Source organism: Ahaetulla prasina, chromosome 1 (genome assembly GCF_028640845.1).
Source record: "Ahaetulla prasina isolate Xishuangbanna chromosome 1, ASM2864084v1, whole genome shotgun sequence".
Lineage (NCBI taxonomy): Eukaryota > Metazoa > Chordata > Lepidosauria > Squamata > Colubridae > Ahaetulla > Ahaetulla prasina.
In genome coordinates this window covers 149,376,750-149,403,921 of record NC_080539.1, presented here as the reverse complement: position 1 = coordinate 149,403,921, position 27,172 = coordinate 149,376,750, and the positions used below count along the sequence as shown (strand labels likewise).

Below are 27,172 nucleotides of genomic sequence, written 5' to 3'. Positions count from 1 at the left end.
TGGAACTGTAATCCAACATAAGAATAATTCTGTGATTTTTAGATTCGAGTTGCTCTGCTTGTTATCACCTCTAAATTGCCGTTGCTGTTATTGCTCGGATTAACTTTCTATTAGAGACGCTGATTTGGGTTGTTTTTTTGATGCACAGTTGTCAAATTCACTGACCTTGGAAGGAAAAGGACAGCTGAAGTTTACGTCAGGAAAATGGAGTCCTCATCACAACTGTAGCCAGATTGCCACAGCCAATGACACGGCCATACGAGGATGGGATATACGCACTATGAAGTAAGAAGCATGGCCCTTTATGTCCTTGAAACAAAACACCAACCAGACAAGTTACCCTGATGTTTCTGGCTAGATCTCCTATTTCAATAAAAAAAAAAAAAAATGGGCAGCAGTAATGGTTACTGTAGTAGCTGTTCCAGCTTTTAGGCTTGGCATAGCTGTAATAACTAACCTGTCACATTTTCACCTGCCATTGCTTTTTTAATAACTAACCTGTCGTATGTTCCCCTTATCCTTACATCTAATGAGATGCACCCCTTCCTCTCTGGCTGAAGTAAATAAATAAATCTCCCATTAGATAAAACGAAATAGATTATCCTGAGCGAGTATTTTATAAAATGTCATTTGAAGTCAGCTGATACGGTTCAGAACAGACCAACACATCCTTACCTCTTGGATCTGGATTTAAACACCGGCTGACTCTGATGCCCTGTTTCCTTTTTAAAAGTTCTACTCTCCTCCCCCCCCCTTTTTTTTTTTAATAAAGGAAAAACACCCCTTCCGTTTTCTATTTGATTTTGATGGTGTAAGATAACACACCAGGCATTTCCATTCCGTTAACAGCTAGCTTCTTGGTACACATTTATTTAAGGTTGGGGTTGCAACATATCACAATTTTGAATGCTAGCAAAGCTAATACTTCAGTATAAGAAATATAGGACTCCTTTCCTGGTCGAGTTGTGATTTTGATAAGCAGAGGAGTGATGTTGTGCACATCTGTTGCCATGACAACAGAAGTCTGTGCCAGCTTTTTTAAGATACAGCTTATCCCCTTAGCACACAGTAATTTATCACTAGCCTTGGAAGACGGATGTCTTGTAATAACTTCTCCTGCCTTAAAGGGGAGATGCCTTTAAATTCAGTTTTATGTCTCCTGAATGCTCGTGGGGAGGAGTATATTTCCATTGTCTCCAATTATGCTTCTTGATAGAACAACCCCCCCCCCAATCAGTTCAATTAGGAAATGCTAAAAATGCATGTTTAAAGTGCTTTGTGTTTTTCAGTCCCTCTCCCTTTTCGTTTTCTGCAAGGGCATGCATAGCAATGTCATGTCTGTGCGGTGGGTCAGCCAGTCCGTGACATCTTCTTATCTTGTGAATTCTCTCAACCACCCTGGTTTTGTTGGCAGCCTGTTTAGCAATTGACTAGACTTTCTTTTATCCCTTCATGTCTTCGGCCACAAGATCGTGAGGAGAGGTTGTGCAAGAGATGGTTTTCCTAGACTCCAAGGTGTTCATTCTCCTATGCTGGAGCCACTTGGAAATAGGCCTTTCAGCCATGTTTTCCCCATCTCCCTCAGAAGATGAATTCTGGTTTGGTCGCCAGATAAAGACTGTTCCATGCTCTCAAGCTTTTGTTATTTGTGTATTTATTTGTATTGCTTTGCAGCCCTTTATTCAAGCAATCCTAAATGGCTTACAAAAGCTACATGCCAAATAATATATGTGAAACAAGGACAAAAAGACCACATATCTGTGGGTGTAGATACATACCGACACATGCCCACACAGAAATGTATAAATATATTAAAGATATTTAACAACAACAACAATGGCAATAAAACACTCACGCACATTAGCTCAACATTAATTGACCTCTTCAATTCCTGGATGCTGATTTAGTAAGCTTTCTAAATTTAAGAAATAAAAATGCTGATTTTTGAGGGGTGGGGTGGGGTGTTAACAGTTTCCAAAGAAGAAATACTCTGGCAGTCTTTCCCACCATACTTCACTGGTACAACTTTGTCAAACAAATTTTATTTAGAAGTCCTGCGGATATCTTGGTCCTATGCTGTGTAGAATTTTAAAGGCTATTATCAGTACCTTGAATTGCACTTAGAAAAAATACGGCAGCCAAATCTGCCTGCCTGCCTGCCTACCTTTCTGTTTGTCTGTCTGCTTGTCCATCCATCTATCATCTCTCTATCATCTATCTCTACCTACTGACTTACTTACCTATCTACTGCTTCAGTCAAGGCGATTCCACCAATATATAAAATAATAATAATATCATGAATAATAAAATTAATAATATACAATGCCTGTTGTTGCAGAGGATAATGCCCTGATATTCTGGTATCATGTGACAATATCAGATTACTCCCATACATCTAAATTTGCAGGGGAGCCTTCAATGGTATATAGAGAATAAACTAGAGTAGGCTAATTTTCCAACCCAAATATGTCATGTATGTATTTTTAGATTATCTTTTGGTGATATTTTAGCCTCCACTGCTTTTAATTGGTTTCTGTTGTTAATTGCTTGGGTTTAAAAAATTAATTCATTTTATTGTGGCATGCTTGATTAGATTTGCATGTTGTTAGACTCCTAAAATCATAGAACTGGAACTCAATAGAATTCACTCCTTCTCAGTGCAAGAATCCAATTAAAATCAGATGGTTAACTAGCCACTGCTCACTATAAAGGAGCCCACCTCCTCTTTGACTAACTGCTTCCATTGTCGAGCAGTTCTTGCTGTTAGGAAGTTTTTTCCTAACATTTATGAAAATCATTAAATGAGTTAATTCCATATTTTTCATCCTGAAATTTAAAAAAAAAAGCTTTTCTATTCTTCCATGGGATAGCCTTTCAAGTATTTGAAGAGTGCTTTTGCATTCCTTCTCTTCTCAAGGCAATTGTAGCCCTGAGAATTCATACCAATAATGTGACTGAGGTCAGTCCTGAATATATATAAAGGAACACGTTTGCATTGTAATTCCCGATCTGCATAGAGTGTCTATGCATAGAGTGTCTCTCCAGGGATGATGTTCTACAGCGAAGGAACCACCATGGAAAGACCCTTCACCTTAGTCCTGCCAGATGGAGGGGGCCCAAAGCATTCCCTGCATCTCCGTTCTGATGGATTGGGAAAAGATGGTCCTTGAAATAATCTGATCCAAAGATGGTCCTTGAAATAACCTGAATCAAAGGTGACAACTAGCCCTTTGAATTGGACCTGGAACCAAATTGGCAGCCAGTGCAGCCCCTGCAAGAGAGATGACACATATGCCTATCTAGGCCTGTACAAAACCATGTGGGCCACTGCATTTTGAACCAGTTGATTCCAGTTATTTTTCGAGGGCAACCCCATGTAGAGAGCTTTGCAGAAGTCAAAATGGGAGGTGACTAAGACATGGGTAATTGTGAGCAGAAATTGTTGGTCCAGGAAAGGGCATAACTGTCACACAATCCACATTTGAGCAAAGGCCCTCCTTGCCATGACTGCCATCTGCTCCTTGAGCAGGAGACATGAGTCCAGGAGAACCCCCAGATTACATACTAAATCTCTGGGGCAGTGCCAACCAATCAAAGACTAAAGATGACAGTTTTCCATGGACCAAAGAACCCCAAACCCAGAGCCATCCTATCTTGCCAGGGTTCAGTATCAACAGCCTCTAGGCACTGAGAGAGAGGTCATAGTATCACTATGCAACATTTCAGCCACCGTGGGATATACTGAAGCAAAAATACATTCTCACTTCCAGATGGATAGAATGGCAGAATTGGAGAACTACACATTCCATTTTATAACCACACAAAACCATGTTAAACCATGGTTTAAGTTTATCTTTAAATATTCCCATACAGGCAGTTTTTCCATTCCTATGTACTCAGCAGAGTCTAAGTGGCCTCTTCATCAGCCTTTTCATGGTTTTCAGAATTTGTCCCACCAGAGTGGATTGGGGTTAAAAAAAAATGATTTCTTTTTTTTTCTTTGCAAAGAATTTTTTATTTTTTATAAGCATAATAATAAAAAATCATTGTGAACAAGTTATCCAGTCAGGTACATCCTTAAACATATTTCAAATTTCACCTCCCATTGTTTTCTATACAATATATTTCCTTCTCCTTCTTAAAATTAATTGTTATTTGCACATATCTAATAAAAAATTCTATTCCTTCCCATTCTGAAATCAATGTTTAAATGAAGTCTAGTCCCCATATTTTTAATTCCCCAAAACATCATTAGTAAAAGTGATTTATTTTTTGTATTGGCTTTTATCCCATAGAGCAAAATGAATGGCTTAAGCCTGGGGCTTCTATTTCAGTGCCTGGAAATTCCTGAATTCTTCTCTCTGGAAGTGGATCCTGGTTCCATTTTTGGAACATAGCCTTTGAAAAGTATATAGGTCCCATTGTGCTACTTCTGTAACAGCTAGACAAATAAATGAGATAGTTGGGAAGTAGCTTCAAGATACTACAGTGACCCTGTGGTTGAGTTGTCGCTTATGAACGAGTGCATTAAAATTATTCTGATTTTTCTCCTCCAACTATTTTTTCACTAATATAAGATATATCCATTCTGGAAAAAGTAATTTCCATGGTCTCTTCTTGTGTTGAATTTTAATTTTAAATGCAAAGGAGATTTTTTGATTTTGGATGTTTTCCAGGTTATACTGAAAACAGATGAAATATTTTTGATATTTCTGAGTGAAAACATCTATACTTCATATATCATGAAATAATCAGACTTGACCCTACAGGGCATGGATTTTTGTAGAGATAAATAATTTGACTTGGAGTATATCTATAAAAGGGAACAATTATCTCTTCTAAGCCAAAATTGTGGAAACCTTTTGGGAAAAGTGTATTTTCTAAAACTAGCTAATAACACCACTGTTTTTAATAGTACCATAGAATTATATATCAATGGAAAGATAATTTAATCAAGAATGTAATGCAATAACTTTTATGAAGAATTGGCTATTGGAATATCAGTTACAGTATAAAGAAGAAATGTGAAATGCATAGAAAAAAATGAGATACAAAAATTATCACCATGTCAGTTAATAATTAGGAAACCTTTAGCATGAATTACGGCCTTACAATGTCTTCCTATGGAGTGAACCAAGTCTTTTCGTTCTGCAACTGTTATAATATGAAACCAAGATTGAATGATTGCTTCTATTAGCTGGGTTTTATTGCTGGGTCACTTCTGACTAAGAAGTTTCTTTAGTTGGCACCATAGATTTTCAATTGGATGGCCATTCCAGCAGTGGAATATGATTATCTTGAAACTCCCCCCAAAAAACTGGTGTTATTAGCCATCAAACCTCAAAAATACACTTTTCCCAAAAAGGTTTCTACAATTTTGGCCACTACTGTACTTCCAATTTTACCTCCAGGCTGAAACTTTTTGTATAGTCTGGATGTATATAAAAGGGCCAAACTCAGAGTGGTATTAATTGCATGTTTAACATGATTTGGGGAAGAGGTTATGGAATATTTATTTGTTAAAGATGTTTAAACTCCCTTCTCCCTCTCCCCCTTCATCCTGAAAAGCTCTAATGGTAGCTTAGAGAATAATAAAAACATGATAGTCCTTGCCCTTTGGCTTACAGTTTAAAAAGATCTGAAGCTTCAATTTTTTTAAGATTCCTCTTTGTGACACTCCCTGGCAGAGATTTGATTTCAAGATTCTTCAGTAAGAACCGACAAAGAATATATGGGACATGAGTTCTTGAAAAGGGACCGATATCCCATGGGTATGCTGGTGATCCTCCCTATCACCTTTTTCAGCTTCTCTTTCCTCCTTAAAAATATGGTCAGTCCTCATTATTCACAGATTCCATATTTGCGAAATCACCTCTTTGCTAAAAATTTAATCGTGACTCCCATATCCATAGTTGTGGTGCTTTCACAGTCCTTCACAAACATATGCAGGGCAGGGGAAAGTTTGAGTCATGCTCGGGTGCCAGCTGAGCACAAAAAAAGGGACCCTCTTCCTTCTTGTTTCTGCTCTCATGCTGAAAACGAGTATCCTGTTTGGTTCCGAATTCTCTGATTCCAGGTTTGTGTTGGCTTTATGGAACACAGCTACAAGTAGTCCTTGACTTACAACCATTCCTTTAGCCGCCATTTGAAGTTACGCCGGTGCTTATAAAAGTGACTTCTGGCCTGTCCTCATACTTTCAACCGTTGCAGTACCCCCGTAGTCATGTGATCATAGTCATAGGTCAGAGTTCAAGTGCTTGACAGCCAGCATGTATTTATAGTGGTTGCGGAGTCCTGGGATCATGAAGTTGTCATTTGTGACTTATTCGCCTAACCTCCAACCAGCGCAGTCGAAGGGGGAATCCAGATTTGCTTAACGGCCACATGATTCATTTCATAGCTGCAGTGATCGGCTTAACAACTGATAAAACAAGGTTGTCAAATCGGGTTCAATTCATTTAACATCCACCTTCCTTAGCAGCGGACCAGAATTTTCATTGCAGTTGTAAATCAAGGACCGTGTATTCTATGAAGAATAAGAATCAATTGTTCTGACTTTTTAAAAAGTTCCTTATTAAAACATCCAATACTTTTTCTTTTTACTATTAGAAATTGTGGGCAAAAAAATATAAATTCGTGGCATCTTTTTTTAAAAAAAATAGCTCTCAGTGCTGATATTGTTTCCCAAGACTGAACTATTGCAATAACGGCTTATAATTTTCCCTCTTCCCCCCCACCACACAATTATGACATACGCACTATGTAGATTATTTTGTGTTGCTGGTCACATGCTACTTCAAGATACTCATTTTTAAATTGACAGTTGCTTCTGTTGCTGGATGCCAGAAGAACGAACCAAGTTCGCAATAAAGTGAGAAGGAAACAGCATGTTCACTTTTTAGTCGGTGCCAGCAAGAGATTTCTGTAACCGGCATCCAACCTGCTGCAAATCTACTGTGATGCACATCTGAATTTCATCATTGGCACTGTGATAGGCACATATGGCGATCTCGGTCGACTCATTAGTTCCTTGTCCCCCATTTTCCTACATGGAAGATGGACTTTGGCACGGATACAAGTTCTCAGGGATGCTGCCAGTATGGTAAAGACGAGAAACTAATGAATAGCTATTTCCCCCTACCTGCTGCCCTGTAGCAATACAGAGTAGGGTAATGGATACGGTGGTGTGTATCTAGGTGCCAGAAGCTCTGCATTCATATAATGGGCGGTCCCAGATTGTTTGCTCATGGTAAATGGTCTTTTTCTAGACATTCAGTTCAGATGGTAGTTTTAAAGGAGTGAAGCAGTGGTGGTAAGTTCTTGCCACCAGAACAGATGCAACAAATCATCTCTTAATGATCATTCCTTAAATGGACATAGATAAATTTGCGGAGCAAACATGCCCCCCCTTTTTTTATTAGCAGCCTACCTAGCATTCATTATAGATTTATTTATTCTTGATGAATTGTTTTTTTGTTTCTCCTACAGCCAAATATATTGCATAGAAAATGCTCATGGACAGCTGGTGCGGGACCTAGATTTTAATCCCAACAAACAGTACTATCTGGCGAGTTGTGGAGATGACTGCAAGGTGAAATTCTGGGACACCAGAAACGTCAATGAGGCAGTGAAGACACTAGAAGAACATTCCCACTGGTAAAATGAATTTATTTGGCAGTTTTCTAAAATTCCCTTTTTATTGTCCTGTTCTCCAAAACTTTCAGGGAGGTTTGTCTTGGATTATAGATCTTCATCTTTTTCTCAGCACAACGAATATTTTATATAGCCCATAAAAATTTAAAAATTTCCAAGAGCCTGTTGATTGTGATTAATGATTAAGGGCATCAGGCGAGAAGAGAAAAGAGAAGAGAAGAGAAGAGAATTTTTTATTGGCCTAGTGTGATTGGACACAATGAATTTGTCTTGGTGCATATGCTCTCAGTGTACATAAAAGAAAAGATACCTTCATCAAGGTACAACACTTACAACACTTAATGATAGTCATAGGCTACAAATAAGCAATCAGGAAACAATCAATTACAGTATAAATCGTAAGGATATAAACAACAAAGTTATAGTCATAAGTGGAAGGAGATGGGTGATGGGAACAATGAAAAGATTAATAGTAGTGCAGATTTAGTGAACAGTTTGACAGTGTTGAGGGAATTATTTTTTAGCAGAGTGATGGCATTCGGGGAAAAACTGTTCTTGTATCTAATTGTTCTGGTGTGTAGTGCTCTATAGTGTCGTTTTGAGGGTAGGAGTTGAAACAGTTTATGTCCAGGATGTGAGGGGTCTGTAAATATTTTCACAGCCCTCTTTTTGACTCGTGCAGTATACAGGTCCTCAATGGAAGGCAGATTGGTAGCAATTGTTTTTTCTGCAGTTCTAATTATCCTCTGAAGTCTGTGACTGTCTTATTGGGTTGCAGAACCAAACCAAGAAACTCTGAGTTTTAGTCCTGCCTTAGGCACAAAGCCACCTGGGTAACTTTCGGCCATTCACTCTCAGCCCTAGGATGGAGGCAGTGGCAAATCACATCTGGAAAACCTTGGCAAAAAACCTGCAGTGATCTGATCAGGCAGTCTCTAAGAATCAGAGACTATTAAACAGAAGAAAAGTAAACACTTTGAAAGCTAACAAGTGCTTACTAGGAAAATATTGCCCATACTGAAAAGTATTTTTAATATGTGTTCATAGTAGAGCTTGCTGTAGTTCATTCTTTTTTAGAAGATTAACATTGAAATACTTTTGTATTGCCAAGAGATATAATGTTCATGTTTCACAATTCTTTTTCGTAACAATATATGTGGGGAAAACAATTCTGAGCTTTGAAGTCATTTAGTACAAGATGCAACTTTTTAACATCTTTTCTTATTGATAGATTAATAATTTATTATAGATGCCAAACATCTGAAGACATTGGCATGATATGTAAACTTAAAAAACAATTAATAATGCTAATTCCCTTTTAATGGACTCTTTTACTGTTCGCTGTAAGGGTCTGAGGATAATTTGGATTGAATTAATAAAATATTTACAAATATTTTGTTTGCATTATACTTAATTTATAAATATTACTTATATTTACATTTTTGTTTTACTTCAGAGAATAGAATTGAATAGAATTGAATAGAATAGAATAGAATTGAATTGAATTATTGGCCAAGTGTGATTGGATACACAAAGAATTTGTCTTGGTGCATATGCACCAAGTGTACATAAAAGAAAAGATACGTTCATCAAGAATCATAAGGTGATAGTCATAGGGTACAAATAAGCAATCAGGAAACAATCAATATAAATCTTAAGGATTTACCTATTCCCATGCAAACATTGGAAAAACAATATTTTAATGGATTTTAGTTTAAGAATGTGAACATTTCTTCCTTAAAGGAAATTACTTGAAGACCAGGTACTACACCATATGCAGGCTTAAGTCTAGGCAATTCCACACCAGGTCTGCATACCAATTCAAATGGAAAGAAACTAGACCACTGCTCCAGTTGAGAGCTTAGTCAATTTGTTTCTGCCTCAGTTGTGTTGTATTTTAAAATACAATAAAACAAGTCATTTGCTCACTTGGTTGTGTTTGTTCCCCTTACTGAGATTGGCAGGTTTGAAGATGCTCATAGATTGTCTTTAAACTGTTTTTGAGGGTTTGGGAAGTTCAAGTAGTGGTTAGAGGTCTCCCCCACCTCAAAAATTAGCTTTAGAACTTACCCTGACAGCAAACCTTGTCAATTATGTATAACAGAATTTTAGAAATCCAAATGGAAAGTAGTTTGTAGCAGGATCTTAGGGTTTATTCATGCTTTCAGGAAAGGTAATTTGATAGTCTTGTGATATGCTGCCTAGCCAAAAGTAAAGGAGTGTTCTCTTCTTCAGCCTGGTAGCATGTGTTAAGTTGAATCCAACATAGTTCTTTCATGAATAAACATCCCACCGTCCAATGTAGTGTAATGGTTAAGGTATTTGAATAAGGCAGTCAATTTCTGGCGGATCTGGAGATGAGATAGCCAGAGTTTTCATGAGCGTTTGAGTCTTAAATTATATTTACATTCTTTTGGAACATAAGCTCTAAAGCTAATTACTTATTAAACTTTATCTTAGGTTGCTCAGAGTAAAAGAAATAAAAACCCTTGTAAATTAGCTGAAAATCCCTTAGTGATAGTACCGTATTCGGTTCTCTGGTGGTACACGTGTGATATTCCACTTTCAGGTATTCTGGATCTAACCCATTATATACCGTATACTCTCTAGACTTGATCGACCCAGTCAATTTGCTTCTTAGCAAATAATTATTTTATTGCAGTCATTGATCATTGTTCACAATATGAGCTTTGATAGCTTGAGATATCTCCAACATATTTAGTTGCAACATGCAATAGGAATTACTCAAGGAACCAATGTTCATCATCATCTCTCTCTCTCTCTCTCTCTCTCTCTCTCTCTCTCTCTCTCTCTTTTTAGGGTTTGGAACGTGCGTTATAATCATTCCCATGACCAGTTAGTACTTACTGGCAGCAGTGACAGCAGAGTCATTCTTTCCAACATGGTATCAATTTCTTCTGAGCCCTTTGGACACTTGGTAGATGATGATGAATTTAGTGATCAAGAAGACCGTCAGCAAGATGACAAGTAAGAAGCTATCTGCTTTTAATAAACTCACTAAATATGTCTGTAAGTTCTAATTATATCTTGGTTGATGGGAATCTTCTCTACTAATTTTAGGATATTTATATATGCACCTTATTGGTAAGTAGATCAATGTGTTTGAAATAATTATGTTTTGTAAGGGAGTGGAACTGGCACTTCTCATATTTTTAATGTCTTTATATTTAATGTCTTTATATTTAATGTCTTTATATTTTAATGTCTTTATACACTATATTATAGTGTCTTTATATCACACACGTTGAGGCCACAAGATCACATGGGCTTGGATCCAAAACTCATGGAAGGCTTTTTTTAAAAGCCTTCCATAAGTTCACATATAATACAGGTGAAGGAAGTTTTTGGTTTCCCACAAAATGATTTCCTGCTTGTCTCCTTATTGGTTTTGGTAGCTACTAAAAACATTTGAACCACATAATTTAAATTTGTACAGCTTTAAGTTTAAGATTTGCTTTAAAAAATTGCCATTTGCTTATCATTCCTAGATTCTTCTACCCATATCAAATTTCTAATTTCTTCTGCATTTTTTTTTATTGAAAAAGTTTTAGAAAACAAACAAACATTTTTCCCCCTTTTCCCCCCCCTCTCCCCCTCAAAACCCCTCCCTTCACCCCATCTTCCCCCCCCCCCAGTTCCCCGGGTCAATCACAAGGTATTATTACACATAAGCCAAACATAGACTAAAATTTTCCCTTCCAACCCAATTAACCTCATCCGAGTCTTTTCATTTCCTAACCTCCCCCATAACATTCTAAGATAATACATCCTTATTATTCAAAGGCAGTCTGATATCTCTTAATCTGATATCTATTTTGTAAATAATAAATCCATTTTTTCCATTCAATTAAATCTCTTTCCTGTGTATTGTCTTTCAAAAAGGCTGAGATTTTTGCCATCTCAGCCAAGTTGATAACTTTCAATATCCATTCTTCTATTGTAGGTAATTCTTTTTCTTCTTCTGCATTTTTAAATAACTGGCATCTACTACAACAGGGGTCCCCATCCCTCAGGCCACGGCCCACTACCAGAACGTGGCTTATTCAGAATAGGCCCTTGAGAGCAGGCCAGCACACACCCATGCAGCTCCATTCGCAATAGTGGCAGGTCGGCGTGTAATATGCGTGTGCAGCTCCACCCACACAAGCAGCAGGCCAGCGCACACCTAACTCTACTCACACAAGCGGCAGACTGACGTGCATGTGCATGAGCAGCTCCATTCATGTGAGCAAAGCTACATGTGTGTGCATGCCGGCCTGCCACTCTCATGACCTGCTTTCCCTTCCTCTCCTTCCAGCTGGGCTGCCGGGCCTCAATACCCACATCTTATATTGAATTCTGCACCATACTTATAGGTTATAAGGTTATAGGTTATAGACCCAGAAAAATCAAACGACAACACATTCAATCAAATGTCCTGAAAGATGTGGTAGGCTAGAACCCTGAAAACTCCAGTCTGTGATTACTTATTACAAATGCCAGTTGTGTTGTCCAAATATAACACTTGAGAAATGATAGGATAAATAATGAAAACTATAAGAAATCTCTTTTTGTATGCATTCACATCAGAACCTTCAGGACTCCTGTCAATCATATTTTGCCAGTGAGAGAGTTGGATGTGCATCCCCAAATAACATTTCTGAATCTATGTGTATCAGGTACAGAGAGCGCAATTCATTTCGTCTCAAATTTCCCCCTAAATATCATATAGCAGAGGAAAAATAGCAACCACAATAATATTATATGAATATATCTGGGTGTCATGATTCCCAAACATAGAATCTTTTAGGATGCAAAAAAGATTTTAATAGTGAAAGTTCAGGAGACTTCCCCAATGTTTTTTTAGGGCCAACCACTTCAGAAGACCCAACCATGTAATCATTATCCTCTAACGTCAGAAGATGAGTACCCAGACAAATCTCTGTCTTGCTCATCCCCACAGAAAGAATGAAAAATCAAAGGTGTATCAAGAACCAACTTCTAGCTACTTTCTCTGATGGGTTGAGAAGTGACAGGAACTTACCACCCTATAGATAATAGTCAACCTGCATAAGACTTCAGTAGCCTAACTTCTTACTTAAACAAAAACTTTACAGTTGTCCTTGTAGAAAGAGCTTGAATAAGCAGAGCTCACTGAGTAATCCAGAGCTGCATAAGGATTCTAAATTTGAAGAGTGAGTGGTAGAAGCAACCAGAATGAAATATTTTAACATTATAAAGAGAACCAGTTTGGCCTAGTGATTAAGGCACCCCACTAGATAGATGGTAAATTCTAATCGTACCTTAAACATGAAAGCCAACTTGGGCCAGTTTCTTTCTCTCAGCCTAACAGGGTGGTGGTTGTGGAAAAAATAGGACAAGGAAGGAGTATTAGGTATGTTCATCATTTTGAGTTATTTATAAAGGTTAGATTTAAAAAAGTAAAATTAATTAAAACTAAAGAGATTGATAGATACATGATTAAACATTAAATACATACCGGTAGAAAATTAAGATCAAAATGAATTCCAGACAATGTCTTTTAGTTTTATAGTGGTTTTTTTTTCATTCTTCTTTTGTTAATAGAGGATTAAAAGATAGGTCACTTGTGAACATCTCATGAGCATTTAATTGGTAAAAGTCCAAGTAAACCATGAAAAGCTAAAAATGAACTCTAGAATCTGGAGGGATGACCAAGAAAATAGCAAGTGTGGTGCATTCTAAATAAGTATTGGAAGTCGAAAGGGAAAAAAATGCATATACATGGCTAAGTACATACATGGTTCTAAGCCATGATGTAACATACTTGATTTTGGTTCAACATGCCAAATCTAGCCATTCTGGTTTAAAAATTATGATTATGGATTGTGTGAACGAGAGCTAATGAAAGAGATGCTGCATATATTGTGTGGATCCAGCCACTCATTGGTTCCGAATTGACATGATCCGTCAGCAAGGAGGAGCTAAGGATACAGTGGAACTGAAACAAAGACTGTTGTACTGATTCACCTTTTTTACCAATGTTATTTCCAAAAATACCATACAGTATTCCAGGTGTGATCACACTGGAATTCCCAATTTTATTATGACTGCTGCTCCATAACTGGATCAACGCTTTCCTGGAGCTGTTTAGAAAAAATCAAAACATGAATTAAGGCAAATCACAAATATGCTAGATAGATGACAGCACCCTTATTATCCTTTCTCTAACATTTGTCTCCGGAGACAGATTTGTTTCCTTAATCCGCTTGATCCCACTAAATTTCTATTGTGCCCACTAAATCTAAGCCTTTTAATATTACTTGGATTTGTTTATTTGGAAATTTGAGATATAAAAGATGGTGTTTCTCTGTGCACTTATCGCAGTGTCCTTGTCCTAATTTCTGAATGTGCACAGCAGACTTGTTTGCTGTCTGCTTAACTGCTAATTTGTTGCACAAGCAGTTGATTAAGGGATGAGAGCACTTTCCATATGAGAATGATGAGGCAGGATTTAAGTGATGATAGGGGATGTAAAGTTTTAGTCACAAGATGGAGAAAGAGGATAGAGAAGGTTTTTCCCCCTGCTTATGATAATATATCTGGGGGTCACTCTCCGAAAATTAGTCACTGGACAGAAGAGAAAATCATCTGACATGAAACAGGATGATATGATGTCGGTACTGGCTACTAATGTTTGTTAGATATGATAGCAGTAGCAACAGCACTTAGACTTATATATACAGTATATACTGTATATACAGTATACAGTATATACAGCTTCACAGTGCTTTACAGCACTCTCTGAGCGGTTTACAAAGTCAGCATATTGCCCCCAACAATCTGGGTCCTTATTCTACTGACCTTGGAAAGCTGAGTCAACCTTGTGCCAGTTAGGATCAAACTTCCTGGCAGTGGGCAGAGTTAACCTGCAATACTGCATTCTAACCACTGTGCTACTCATGGCTTATATCTCTTCTTCCTCTTCCTTCCTGGCCCCCATTTCTGAAACACTAGATTACGAGTAACATTCTAGGATCTCAAGAGAGGTCACTTGGGGTTCTATTATGTCTGTTGGTGGTTCCTTGTCTGAAACAGGAATGCTTAAATAGTGAGACTGTGCAGAAATTTGAAGGTTCAGTTTGAAGACAATTCAGTTGAATCTCTTAATTGAATGCTGTCTCCCAATAACAATTTGGATTGAACTGTTGAATTGAACTGGATGCCCTACAGCCTGTTTGTATTTTCTTGGTCTGCTTCAACAAGGCTTTTGAAGTCTTCTTGGAAGACACATGTAAAATACGCCTTATAGATTATGGTTCTCTAAGTGAGATGGATGGTAGAATTAAGATGCTCAATAAAGATAGGGAGGATTGATCTACTTGGCATCTGCCATCTAAATATAGCTTAATTGGTTCAGAGTATTATTAAGTACCACCATAGGTAGCAGCTTCTCATGAAAGTACATTAAGTCTGTACTCCTTTTTTCTACTGCTTGAGTGGATTGTTATGACTTCTTATTGAGAGTCCATTCTTGTTTCAACGCAGAAAAGGCTAAAACACGATAATGAGCTTGCTTTAAGAAAAGTTTGACTGTTCACTTTTTTTGTTGTTGTTTCGCAATCTTTGTTTGGAAAGATTCCACTGTTTGCTGCCAAAATGCTGATGTTGGTCACTTTTTGCCTGAAGCTACAGAGACAGGGCATCTGCAGGGTGCATTTCAACAGTTCTGTTTGTCCCTCGGGCTGGCATCTTGAGTATCGCTTTTGTACGCTGTTAACCATTTGACTGGAAAAGTTTATTTTTTGTTTAAGGAGAGCAATTTGAGGGTTAGTTTGGTGATTTCTGGTGGTAAAAAAGTCATGTTTGGAGGGGGAAAAGTGTCTTGCCTATGACTTGTAATTGGAGGTGCTGTGTAACCCTAAATTTTCAATTTTCAGGCGTGCATGGTGCTTCACATTCATCTTTAAGCTGTGTGTCAGAATCAACACTTTTTGGCTGATGTTTTAAGTTAAAGGGTCCTTGAGTGGCTCAGACTGCTAAGACAGTCTATTATTAACAGCAGCTGCTTGCAATTACTGCAGGTTCAAGCCCCACCAGGCCCAAGGTTGACTCAGCCTTCCATCCTTTATAAGGTAGGTAAAATGAGGACCCAGATTGTTGGGGGCAATAAGTTGACTTTGTATATAATATACAAATGGATGAAGATTATTGCTTGACATAGTGTAAGCCGCCCTGAGTCTTCGGAGAAGGGCAGGATATAAATGCAAATAATAAAAAAAAAAGATAGTGAATCCTGCATATTGTCCATTCAAAAGATGTAAATAAATAGCAATTAGCATTTAGACCAGGTGTTCCCAATGTGGGACCCACGCCCCACGGGGGAGGGGGGCAATTTGATTTTCAATGGGGGCAATTGGAACCTTGTTTAAATCAAGTTAATGGCCTTTTAGGCTTCTTCCTTGTGAGTAGGAGTTCACTTTTTGAATAGTAAGATGTAGATGTCGGGTGGGGGGGCATCAGGATTTTAGAGATGCTTAGGTGGGGCATGGCCAAAAAAAGGTTGGGAACCACTGATTTAGACTTACATACCACTTCATAGCCCTTTACAGCCCTCTCTAAGCGGTTTACAGAGTCAGCCTATTGCCCCCCAACAATCTGGATCCTCATTTTACCCACCTCGGAAGGATGGAAGGCTAAGTCAACCTCGAGCTGGTCAGGATCGAACTCCTGACAGTGGGCCGAATTAGCCTGCAATACTGCATTCTAACCACTGTGCCACCACGGCTCTTTATGAATAAATATAAAGCGGTTGGTTGTCATAAGCCTTAAATTACATAGTTTTGATCATTCAATATTCCACCCATTTGGGGATGGGAGATTATTTGCAAGATAATGATTTCTATCCTTCCTAGAATATTAATAAAAATTCTCAATGAAGGCAACATCTTAAATTATGAATAAAAATACTGCATTGGGGAGATGGCTTGTATGTATATGTAGGAAGACACTTTTTTTTTTTTTTGGCCTGAAGAAACTTCTGTGTACCCTGTAAATTATCCTTATCTCCTTTCCTTGACAGCTAAACATTTAATTGCACACCTAAGCAGATAAAGTGAAATAGTAACCCCACTGAATAATGCATGTTACTCATAAAGGGGATTTTGAGGGGAGATGAATAAAAGCCACCACAAGTAAATGTTCCCTTAACAATTTGAACTAGTACTACTGGCAAGCATAGTAATAATAGTACCCTGTTTCCCCCAAAATAAGACATCCCCTGATAACAAGCCCAATTGGGCTTTTGAGAGCAAGGCAATAAGGCCAAATGCTTATTTCAGGGTTCAAAAAAATATAAGACAGGGTCTTGTTTTCGGTGAAACACGGTATTAGCAATAATGAGAGTTAACTTTGAAAATCACAAAGACAGCTCTGTCACTGAGGCTTTGAAACTTGCTCAGCATTTTGCAGTAAAGTACTTTCTATCTTCCTAAAATACAGCTTTGCATGGTCCATGCATTATAGAAGCAAGTGGACAGTATATGTTGCCAGTTTACTTTAATCCCCAAAGAGTAATTCAGCAGAAAACAAAATAACTTAAGACAATTAAAAGTACCAAAAGGAAGAAAAAAGTAGCTTCTCTTATCACTCTTTAACATACACATCTCCCATGACTAGGCTTAGACGGAGCATTAGAACACCCCTCCCCCACCCCCATGCAAACCTTGGCACGGAGAAACGGTAATTAATAAACAGTCCATGCTTGTTTATTAAACCCTCATTAACTTAACCTAATTAAATAAAGGATATTAGTGTCCTCTGACAATGACATGTGTTACACTGAACTTTTTTTCCCCCCCTGAAGCGGTGGGGACATTGCCAGTTTTCCTACAAGCCCCATTTATCAATTTTAAAAGGAAATTTGAAAAAAAAAAGCATGGGAAAAACAAAATAGATTTTGTTTGCTTTGGGATCCAATTCAGATATTTTGGTCTTTCCTTTAAAATACTTTATGGCATGGATCAGGGTATCTGAGAAGCCATTTCACCTCAGTGGGACTAGTCTTTCCCATCTGGTCCAAAGCTCCTGCTATGGACCTTCTTCTGTTAAGAAATACCGGCAGGTAGGGTCAAGGAGAAGAGGCTTTTCTGCTGTGGCCCCAATCCTCTGGAACATTCTGTCACTGGAGGTGAGAACTGTTCCTATCCTTTTGGCCTTTCAGAAGGATGTTAAAACTTGGCTTTGCCAAGTTTGCGGTTAGCATGGGACCCCACGGCGGGTACTCACTCCTGGAGGTGGCTGACAGGGTAAGAAAATCTCACCCCTGTGCTGTTTGTTTCTTTGGTTTATAAATTTGTACTTGTTTTTCTATTTATCTTTCTGTGGTTTGCAAGCTGCCCAGAGTCACGTTATGGGGGAGATGGGTGGCATATAAACTTAATAAGTAAGTAAAATACATACAGTTTTCAGGAACAACCCCCCTCCCCCCCATCATGACTCTTTTCTCATACTTACATTCATGTCCCACTTTTTAATCTGCAGCACGGCTAATATGTTTCGATGATTTTACTGATAGTTTTCAGTGCTAAGCATTTGAAACTACCATGAAGCTTTGTGCACAAGGAATGCAGTTATGGACTTCAGTTTGCAATATGCTCTCGGACAAACATTATAATGCATAATTTCTTCTGACTTAACAGGCTGGATTGGAGAAAGCTTGCGAATGGATCTTCTCATCCAAATCTCCACTAACACAGCTTTTGCCCTTAAACATAATTGAAGGATCTAGGGGTGGCAGGGACACCGGTCCATTTTAAAATCTTTCATTTGCCTGTTTGTATCTCATTTTCTTGGATAATTCTTCCTCTCTGGTGTCCATCACATTTTAACAGCACATTTGAGAAGGAACATCAGAATTGCTTCAATCATTTGCTTTTCTCTTCCCTGCCCTTTTTTCTCTTTTGAATTTCAGGATTAAAGAGCCACTTCAGGATAGCATAATAGCTACCTACGAAGAGCATGAAGACAGCGTCTATGCTGTGGAATGGTCCTCAGCCGACCCATGGCTATTTGCCTCGTTAAGCTATGATGGACGGCTTGTTATTAACAGAGTCCCCAGAGCTCTTAAATACCACATACTGCTATAAATCTATTCACATTTTTTTGGAGCTTCATTATCTCAATGTTGGCTGATAATTGGAAATACTCTGTTCCTCAAATAAATGTCATAGATGGAACATCAGCCCTTTTCTTTCTGGTGTAAATATTTGGAAATTAAAGATCTAGTATAAAAATTGTGCACGCGCGTACACACACACACACACACACACACACACACACACACACAGACTCCTTTGTTAAACAGCAAGAGTGTCGTGCAGATTACCCCCACAAATATGTGAAGGTGTTCTTATTATTATCATCCAATTTTCTTGTACGATATGTATTATGCTGTAGGAATGAATTCAGTTTTAGGGTGAAGCCTGATGCTGTTCAAGCTTATGGAAGAACAGAGCTTTCCTTGCCTCTCTGCTTCCCTCTTCCTCTTCCAGAGTCTCTCCAGAGGTCTGAGAAGATCTATAAAACATGTTGGGATGGAGAGAGTTAATTGCCTGAAGCGAGGAGGGATTTTGTGCATCTTGCGTGAGGTTCCCTAGTCTAGCAATTTCCTTGCTCTATTGCTCTTCCAGTTGTTCACGGGGTTCTGTAGATTCCCTCCATCCTCTGGAGAGCCTTGTGGGATGGGAGCTTACTAGAGATGACTGCATTAGGGAGGAGGAGACAGGAAACTTCAGTTTCATGTGCTGAAATAATCCATGTATTTCAAATCTAGGGAGAGAGGAATGAAATTCTATTACCAGTTTGCTCTTACACCACGTTAGTGCATTCTGGCTTCATCAAATGTTCTTGTAGCTTGTCACTAAATAATTCAGGCACATGGTTACGTATGTAAGATGGGCAACTACCTACATTTTCTAAATACAATAAATAAATATTCTGTCTTTGAAACAAATATGCATTTCTCTATAGAGAATATACCATAGAGGGATATTCTCTATATCAGGGCCCCCCAACCTCAAGGCCGTGGACCGGCACTGGGCCGCAGCATGCCAGAAACCGGGTCATTCAAACAAGCAAAGCCCCATCCACAGGGTGCAGGCAGCATGTGAAACCACGTCACCTCCGGTCTGCAGAAAAACGCCTCCATGTAACTGCTTCCTGGAGCCCAAAAGGTTGGGGCTGCTGCTCTATATACATTATGGCAAGGATGAAGAACGGTTATTGCCCATTTGAAGATACCAGTTGAAGGATGGTTTGCAAAGTGCAGGAGAACTGGCGTTTGCAAAGCTCAGATACTACAGACTCCAGGAATGTAACATAATATAATGCAGCAGAGGAAGGGAATGGAGATGGGGACAGAGGAAAAAGGCAAATCGGTAAAGAACTATGGCATTTATTTCAGGTATTCATGTGTCCTTAGCGATCGTCTGCTACGGGAATAGAATAAAATCTCTTACCAAGAACTCAGCTCCAATGGACTTTTACCAGGTTAGAGGAGATAGTAGGAGCTGAGAGTCAGGGCATATCTCCAGAGAACTGCAAAAAATGTTAACTGGAAAGATATTAAATAAAAATCTGATTCAGATTATGCTCCATTCTATTTTGGGAGACGTTATGAGAACCCCAGCAGATAACTCAGAGGCTGAGTGCTGTCCTCAGCTTCGTGGAGTTGCAAATTATGGGTCATGTCCTCAAAGTCTGCTCAAAGGTTTGGTGGAAGAGGTAGGTAATGGTCTGCTTTCTCTCCAGTGGTCATAATTCATCTTAAGGATGCAAAAGAAGTGATACATCATCAACAACAGTGAGTATAATGACACTTAAGGCATGGGGGAGGTGTGAGTTTGAAACAGGTCTGATGGGAATTAAGTAAAACCCGTTCTGTCAATTCTCCCTTATTTGCATTCGCTTTTGTTCTTGCTGTTCCCTCCCTTCTCATTCCTAAAGAATGGGTGATTCCGTTCTTTGGGTCCTTGTCGGTCCTTTTAACTTAGAGTAACATGTACATTTCTGCTGCCTTTCCACCTTTTGTGTGAAGTCTTCTTTTTCCCCTCATGCCATCACTCTGCTGAACACCTAATTCTCACAGTTCTGTCTAATGCCTATGTACATTTACCCATGTTACATGGTTGTATTGTTAGTAGTAGTAGTAGTAGTAGTAGTAGTAGTAGTAGTTCTTCCCATCTTTTCTACTACCCTTCTTATTAGTATCATTATTATGATCATTATTACTCTTTTGTTTTGCATATACACTGAGAGCTTTTGCATCGGATACAAATTCCTTGTGTGTCTAATCACACTTGGCCAATAAAATGTTCTATTCTATTCTATTCTATTCTATTCTATTCTATTCTATTCTATTCTATTCTATTCTATTCTATTCTATTCTGTTCATATCTTGCACATGATGTGTACAAGTGTTGCTGAATTTTTTTGAAGAAATTCAGCACTACTGTGCTGCAAAATTGTGATTGAGAAAAAAAGAATTGGTTGAATTGGTCAGAAAATTAAGTTCCTTGTGTAAAACACTTTGATTGTGTAAAAGAAATACAGAATGGCAACTGAATATCATAAAAATATCATAAACAGCTTTGGATACAGCCCACTGTTCTTCCACAGTGGAATTAAAGTAAGGCACTGAAATTTCCTATCTTTCTTCCATCCAACCCCTGAAAAAATTTCCAGACTTTCTTCCGAAGCGCAGTGTCTGGCTCCTCATAGGCCTATGCATAAGCTGCATGACACATTGTTTGATATCTTGGGTTTATTCTTATTGCTGCTTTCTGACTTAATCAGGTTCCTGATATGGATAGCTGCCTACTTGCAAACACAGATGCACACAATGTGAATCACAAACAATCAAATACTCACTCGGACTCACTATAATAAATAATTATTCCTTTAGAACTTTTTTTCAACCGCTCAACCAGAACAGATCAGAGGAAAGAAGGAAACTTGCCCAGCCCAGCCCAAGCCATTCCCTTCCCACCTTTTCAAAATCCTACTTGAGTTCTGAAGCGCATAAAGGTCTGGAACAAACCCTAACATTTGCATGCTGGGAACCTCTTATAATAAATATAATAAAGTATAAGTATTAAATAATAATTTAATTATATGCTATCAAGTCCTAGAGACCACATAGATATATTTTCTCTACGGTGATCAGGGGTGGCTTCTACTTACCTTTACAATGGGATCGCGCGTGTGCGATCGCTTCACTCGTGTGTGCGCCAAGCTTCTGTGCATGCATAGATCACCTAGGACGACATCCGGGAGGGTGGGTGGAGCCTCCCACCGGTTTTACTACCAGTTCTTGCAAATCAGTTCAAACTGGGGGCAACCCACCACTGACAGTGATCTGTCCCTAAGCTAGTTTTTCATCTCTTCCAACAGCACCTTTATCACTACTGTAACTGTGTCCATCCAGGCCATCTTCCGTTTCCTTCCAGCCTCAGAGCCTTCTCCAAAGAGCTAGGTCCAAAGTTGGAGACTTTGCTTTGAATGTGAATTCTGGGTTGATTTGTTCAACACCTAACATGTAGCAGAGCCAAAATGGATTCTGCTGTGCAGTTTCTTTGCTCTCCCAACCTCACTGCTTCTTTTCTGGGTTACTAGAGCTTGCTTTGTTGATCATACATGTTTGTGTGTGGGGGAGATGGGGGGAATCCCAATAATCTGGGGAAAATGCTAATAACCTCAGGAAGGAAGATCAATGAAGACATTCCCCTTTCTATACGTTTGGCTGTTGCCATAGTGACCGTTGTGCTTCTGTTTAAAGGATCAGCCTGTGCCTAACCTTTGTGTATCACTTCCTAATAACTGGATTGAAACATATCTTAAAACTTTATTTTTTCATGGGTGTACACAGTTGCCAAAATAGGATGAGACTGCAGTCATAACGACAGTTTCTAGGATTGGAGAGAAGCAACTAAGGAAAGCTGGATTTTTAAAAAAAAAAATATATATTCTTGGCCGACTAATAAGCCAATGCAAAAGGAACAACTGATCTAAATTTATAACTTCCATTATACTCTTCTTTTTCCCCTCCCTCCCCTCGTGTCTCTTCAGTAATTAGCATATTTCCCCATGGGCTTTTCTTCCAAGCTTTAGTACCTTGTCCGTTTCAGAACAGATCAAGGTGACACTTTGTTAGAGCAAATGGTTGGGGCCGCTCTACTTTTTCAGCACTACAGCTTGGCAAATAAACAAAGGCATTTTGAAATAGGCTCTTCCTTTTAAACACAAGGCCGTATATACGAATTGTAGGCTTATTGAAGGGCTTAAGGCGTATAATGTTTGGGTGTGATTGCCATATGGAAGCTATTGACGCACAGCCGCTTTTTTGCTGGACTCCAGTGGAGTCGGCACGACATTTTTAACAGCTTGAAAAGTTCTATAGGTAGAGATAAGGTGGCATTATGGATCCAATATGTGTTACGAATGCAGGTGAGAAGCAAAAGTCGGGGAGCCTGAATTAGATCATCATCAGCTCTCAGCCTCTATTTCAATGGTGGAATCTGACTGCAAATTGGACCTTAACACGCTGCATGCCTATAGCATCGCAATAGCTGCTGTAGCATTTAGGCTTATATACCGCCCCATAGCGGTTCACAGCACTCTGGGTGGTTTACAGTGTTTTGCATATTGCCCCCAACAATTTGGGTCCTCATTTTACTGACCTCGAAAGGATGGAAGGCTGAGTCGACCTTCAACTCCATCAGGATCAAACTCCAGGCTGTGGCCAGAGTTTGCCTGCAATACTGCGGTTTAACCACTAAGCCACTAGGGCCCTATGTTACATCCAACTAGGTAAGTATGAAATTTCCCATCCTACTGTACACTTCTGCTATTACTGGAAGGCATATTATCCTATCATAGCAACAGAATCTATTTTAACTGATCAGAGCTTTGTAATGGTCTTTGCCAAGATCTTTCACATCATCTTCTGATCAGAGTCCACCACTCAAATATCTAAATTAGATGTTATAAACCCTAGATACTGTCTACTACCTCAGAATTTTAATATCAATATGTCTCATTTCCATAGATTAAAATTTCCGTTGCCTGTAAAGGCTATCATTTCACTTCTAATCTACACCTATGCATCTTTTTTAAAAAGAAATGGATGGATTCAGCTAATCATTGGAGATCTGGTCAAAATCCAGCACTGATTCATATATGGGGTCCCTTTTCATGTTATTTGCTCCAGAAGATTGTTTTCTGTAGATGATTATGTTCTTCTGAAGTTGCTACCAGTGTTTTGGAAATTAACTGAAAGATAATGGAAGAGAACAGTTTATACTTCCATGAATGGAGAATATTTGATAATATTAAACTACAAAGAGATGCATTTTCCATCAGTGATCTGAAGAATTCACCTTGCTATAATTGAAGTATTTTACTGTTGGGAGAGAAAGAAATTTTAGACTGCATATAATAATTTATACGTTTAATATCCCTTTCTTCTATTGCTAAGTAAGATGACTTAAGGTTAATTTAATTATGTAACTTAATATGAATATAAATGTGTGTGATGGTGAGTCAGTTCCAAATCTGTAATGAATATAAGGAACCTGTGGCAATTCCAAGATTCATGAACAATAACTCACAGGAGTTTCAATGCACTGAACCAAAAGTATGGGAGACTGAGAAGCTACAATTCACAATATCTAGAAGACTAAGTGTCCTCCACCCAGGGGTGAAATGTAAAATTTGTTACTACCAGCCGAAGAGGTTGTAAAAAAAATGCTTTTAAAAGGTTCTGGCAATCAGGCAACTCAGCTGGGATCGCCAGAGGAGCCTTTTAAAAGCTTTTAAAGGTTCTGACGATCCCAGCTGAGTTGCCTGATCACCAGAACCTTTTAAAAGCATTTTTTTACAACCTCTTTGGCCGAAGAGGTTGTAGAAAAAATGCTTTTAAAAGGTTCTGACGATCCCAGCTGAGCCACATGATCATCAGAGGCTTTTTTTTTTTACTTTTAAAAGCATTTTTTCAGCCGAAGAAAAAATGCTTTTAAAAGTTTAAAAAAAAAAACCTCTGATGATCGCGCAGCTCATCTGGGAGGGGGCGGGCAGGGATTTTTGCTACCAGTTTTCCGAAACACCCACCAACCAGGAGCATTTCACCCCTGCCTCCACCCTTAAAAAAATTAAGATCTAATAATGATTTATGGTCTGTATTTTTCCTACTCCAGTTCCACTTCCTGAGAACCAAGGCAATATTCCAAAATATTATAACTTAAGCCTTCTATGAATCAAGCTCAACTGTTGGTGACTTCATGAATGCTTCATTAAGTTTTCTTTCCCCTAATATGAACATAGTTTCCTATTCTTTTTCCATAGAATTTATTTTTATTTCCCATTCCCAGCCTAGACTACAGCCCTAGAATTTTATGGTGGTGTCTCATACAAGTACTAGCCAGGTTTGAATCTGCTTAGCTTTCTGTTATCAGCTACGTTTGCTCAGTGCTGTCATTTAGCTCACCTCCAAGGAAAAACCAACTGAAGTTTTTGGCTGAATTCGGATTTCAAATTGCACAACCCAGAAACACAAATTTTTATATATTTGAATAGCAAGCTGACATATGCAGCCTTATCATTTCGCCCTTTGTGAAATAAATTATCCAAGGAAGCAAAGTCAACAAAATAGTAACTACTCATCACATTGACATTGTGAATCACACAGAATCACACAGAAGCCGGTGTGATTTGTAAAACAACTTTAAAGCTAATTCAAATTGGTTTCTGATTGTGGCTTCTGGTTAAGTAATTTAACATATTTCCTGATCTGAATATAAAAATATAACATCTCCTTACATAAAGGCAGGAGCAAATTCAGGCAGTGTGCACAAACTTGACTTGCAGACATCATGGTTTATTAAGTTAGAAATAATATGAAATTCTTATGAAATTCTAGTTTTCTTGAACATGTCAGTTGTCATGACTTACAAGAATTTTGCCTTGCAAATCATTTAGCAAGATATCTGAATTCATTATATTTTTTCTATTACTTTTTCTCCTTGTCACCTTCCTTCCTTCCTTCCTTCCTTCCTTCCTTCCTTCCTTCCTTCCTTCCTTCCTTCCTTCCTTCCTTCCTTCCTTCCTTCCTTCCTTCCTCTCTCTCTTTATATATCACTGTCAATAGACACATATATACATTTAAGTTTAGAAATACACTAAGAGGGACTTGACAATTAAGCTTTGCATTGGTATGATGTCTAACGAGACAAAGCTATTTCCTTTTTTACATCTGCGGTTACATTTTTAACCCTCCTCTTTTCATTTTAGAAATTATTTGGGCATTTCTCATTAGTACTTTGACCATATTTGGAAGGGCACTCTGTTTTCTCTAGTAAGGCTGCTAAGTGCTTGGGATCTAAAAAGAAAAGGTGAATGTGCAGGAACATTCACCTAGCATCAGCTGGGAACTCCTAAGCATCTTTTCCTGGGATCATGCAACATACATACACAGTTCAACATGCACAAGTTGAGCTGCATGCGCCTGTGTGCCAACCCGATACTCACGTGACCTAGTTCCCCTCTGTCCCCTCCCTCCCAAAGCCAGGCAACCAAGCTGCAAAGACTGGGGGCCACTGTCTTAGAGCCAAGCAAAGGATACAGAATAAGGTGGATATGTAAATATCTAAAAGAGAATCCGTTGCCATCAAACACTTTCTTAGAAAGGAATTGTTTCAACTCTCTACCTGTGCCTTCCCCCCTCATTAATTTCCATTCCCTCCTCTTTTACATAAAGCAGACTTCATATTTGCATTTCACTTTTCAGATGTTCAGTGATTTAAATGCAGAATTAATAGAAGAGCTTTGGATTGACACCACTGAGGAAATACAGCATTAGCACTTGGAAGACGAGTTTTTCCACCCCTGTACCATTAACAAGCCCATTACCTATAATTACAAAATGCTTGAAAGCATAGTATGATGTTTTCATTCTACATTCTACATTAATGTAAAAGGAAACAGAAAGGAAAGGAAGTGTGGGCTTTTAATATTTATCACTTAATGCAAAGCCTTGTAGAAGTCAGCATGCACATTGATTTGTGTGGCTTATTGTAAAGAAAGTTGAACTTGGCGTGGTCTTAAAAATGAATGCTGAGATTGTATGCTAGTTAAACTTACCAAATTATTATTATTATTATTATTATTATTATTATTATTATTATTGTTGTTGTTGTTGTTGTTGTTGTTGTTGTTGTTGTTGTTATTATTATTATTATTATTATTATTATTATTATTATTATTATTATTATTATTAATATTATTATTCAGACAAGAAGATTGTACAAATGGGTTAAAGAGAACAACATAGTACAGTCACCAAAATAATTCACTGGAACATTTGTAAAAATTATGTATCAATAATGAAAAATTGCTGAAATAGTCAACAGAACTGAAAAGTAGTCAAAACTTGAGCAGGTTAAAATAATGTGAGATTTCCAAATACAAACTGATAAAGTCGGACATG

General features: G+C 38.3%; 1 protein-coding gene across 4 annotated transcripts in view; it reads left to right on the top strand.

Moving 5' to 3' along the window:
* Nucleotides 1-18,874, top strand: part of EIPR1 (EARP complex and GARP complex interacting protein 1) — a 66,601-nt gene extending 47,727 nt beyond the window's left edge. For all 4 annotated transcript variants that reach the window (XM_058177861.1, XM_058177870.1, XM_058177877.1 and 1 more), the window contains 4 exons: nucleotides 149-285; nucleotides 7,489-7,656; nucleotides 10,474-10,641; nucleotides 18,605-18,874. In XM_058177861.1, coding sequence (XP_058033844.1) covers nucleotides 149-285; nucleotides 7,489-7,656; nucleotides 10,474-10,641; nucleotides 18,605-18,779 — 648 coding nt within the window. In that variant the 3' untranslated portion in view covers nucleotides 18,780-18,874. The remainder of the gene's footprint in view (nucleotides 1-148; nucleotides 286-7,488; nucleotides 7,657-10,473; nucleotides 10,642-18,604) is intronic.
* Nucleotides 18,875-27,172: the final 8,298 nt, after the last annotated feature.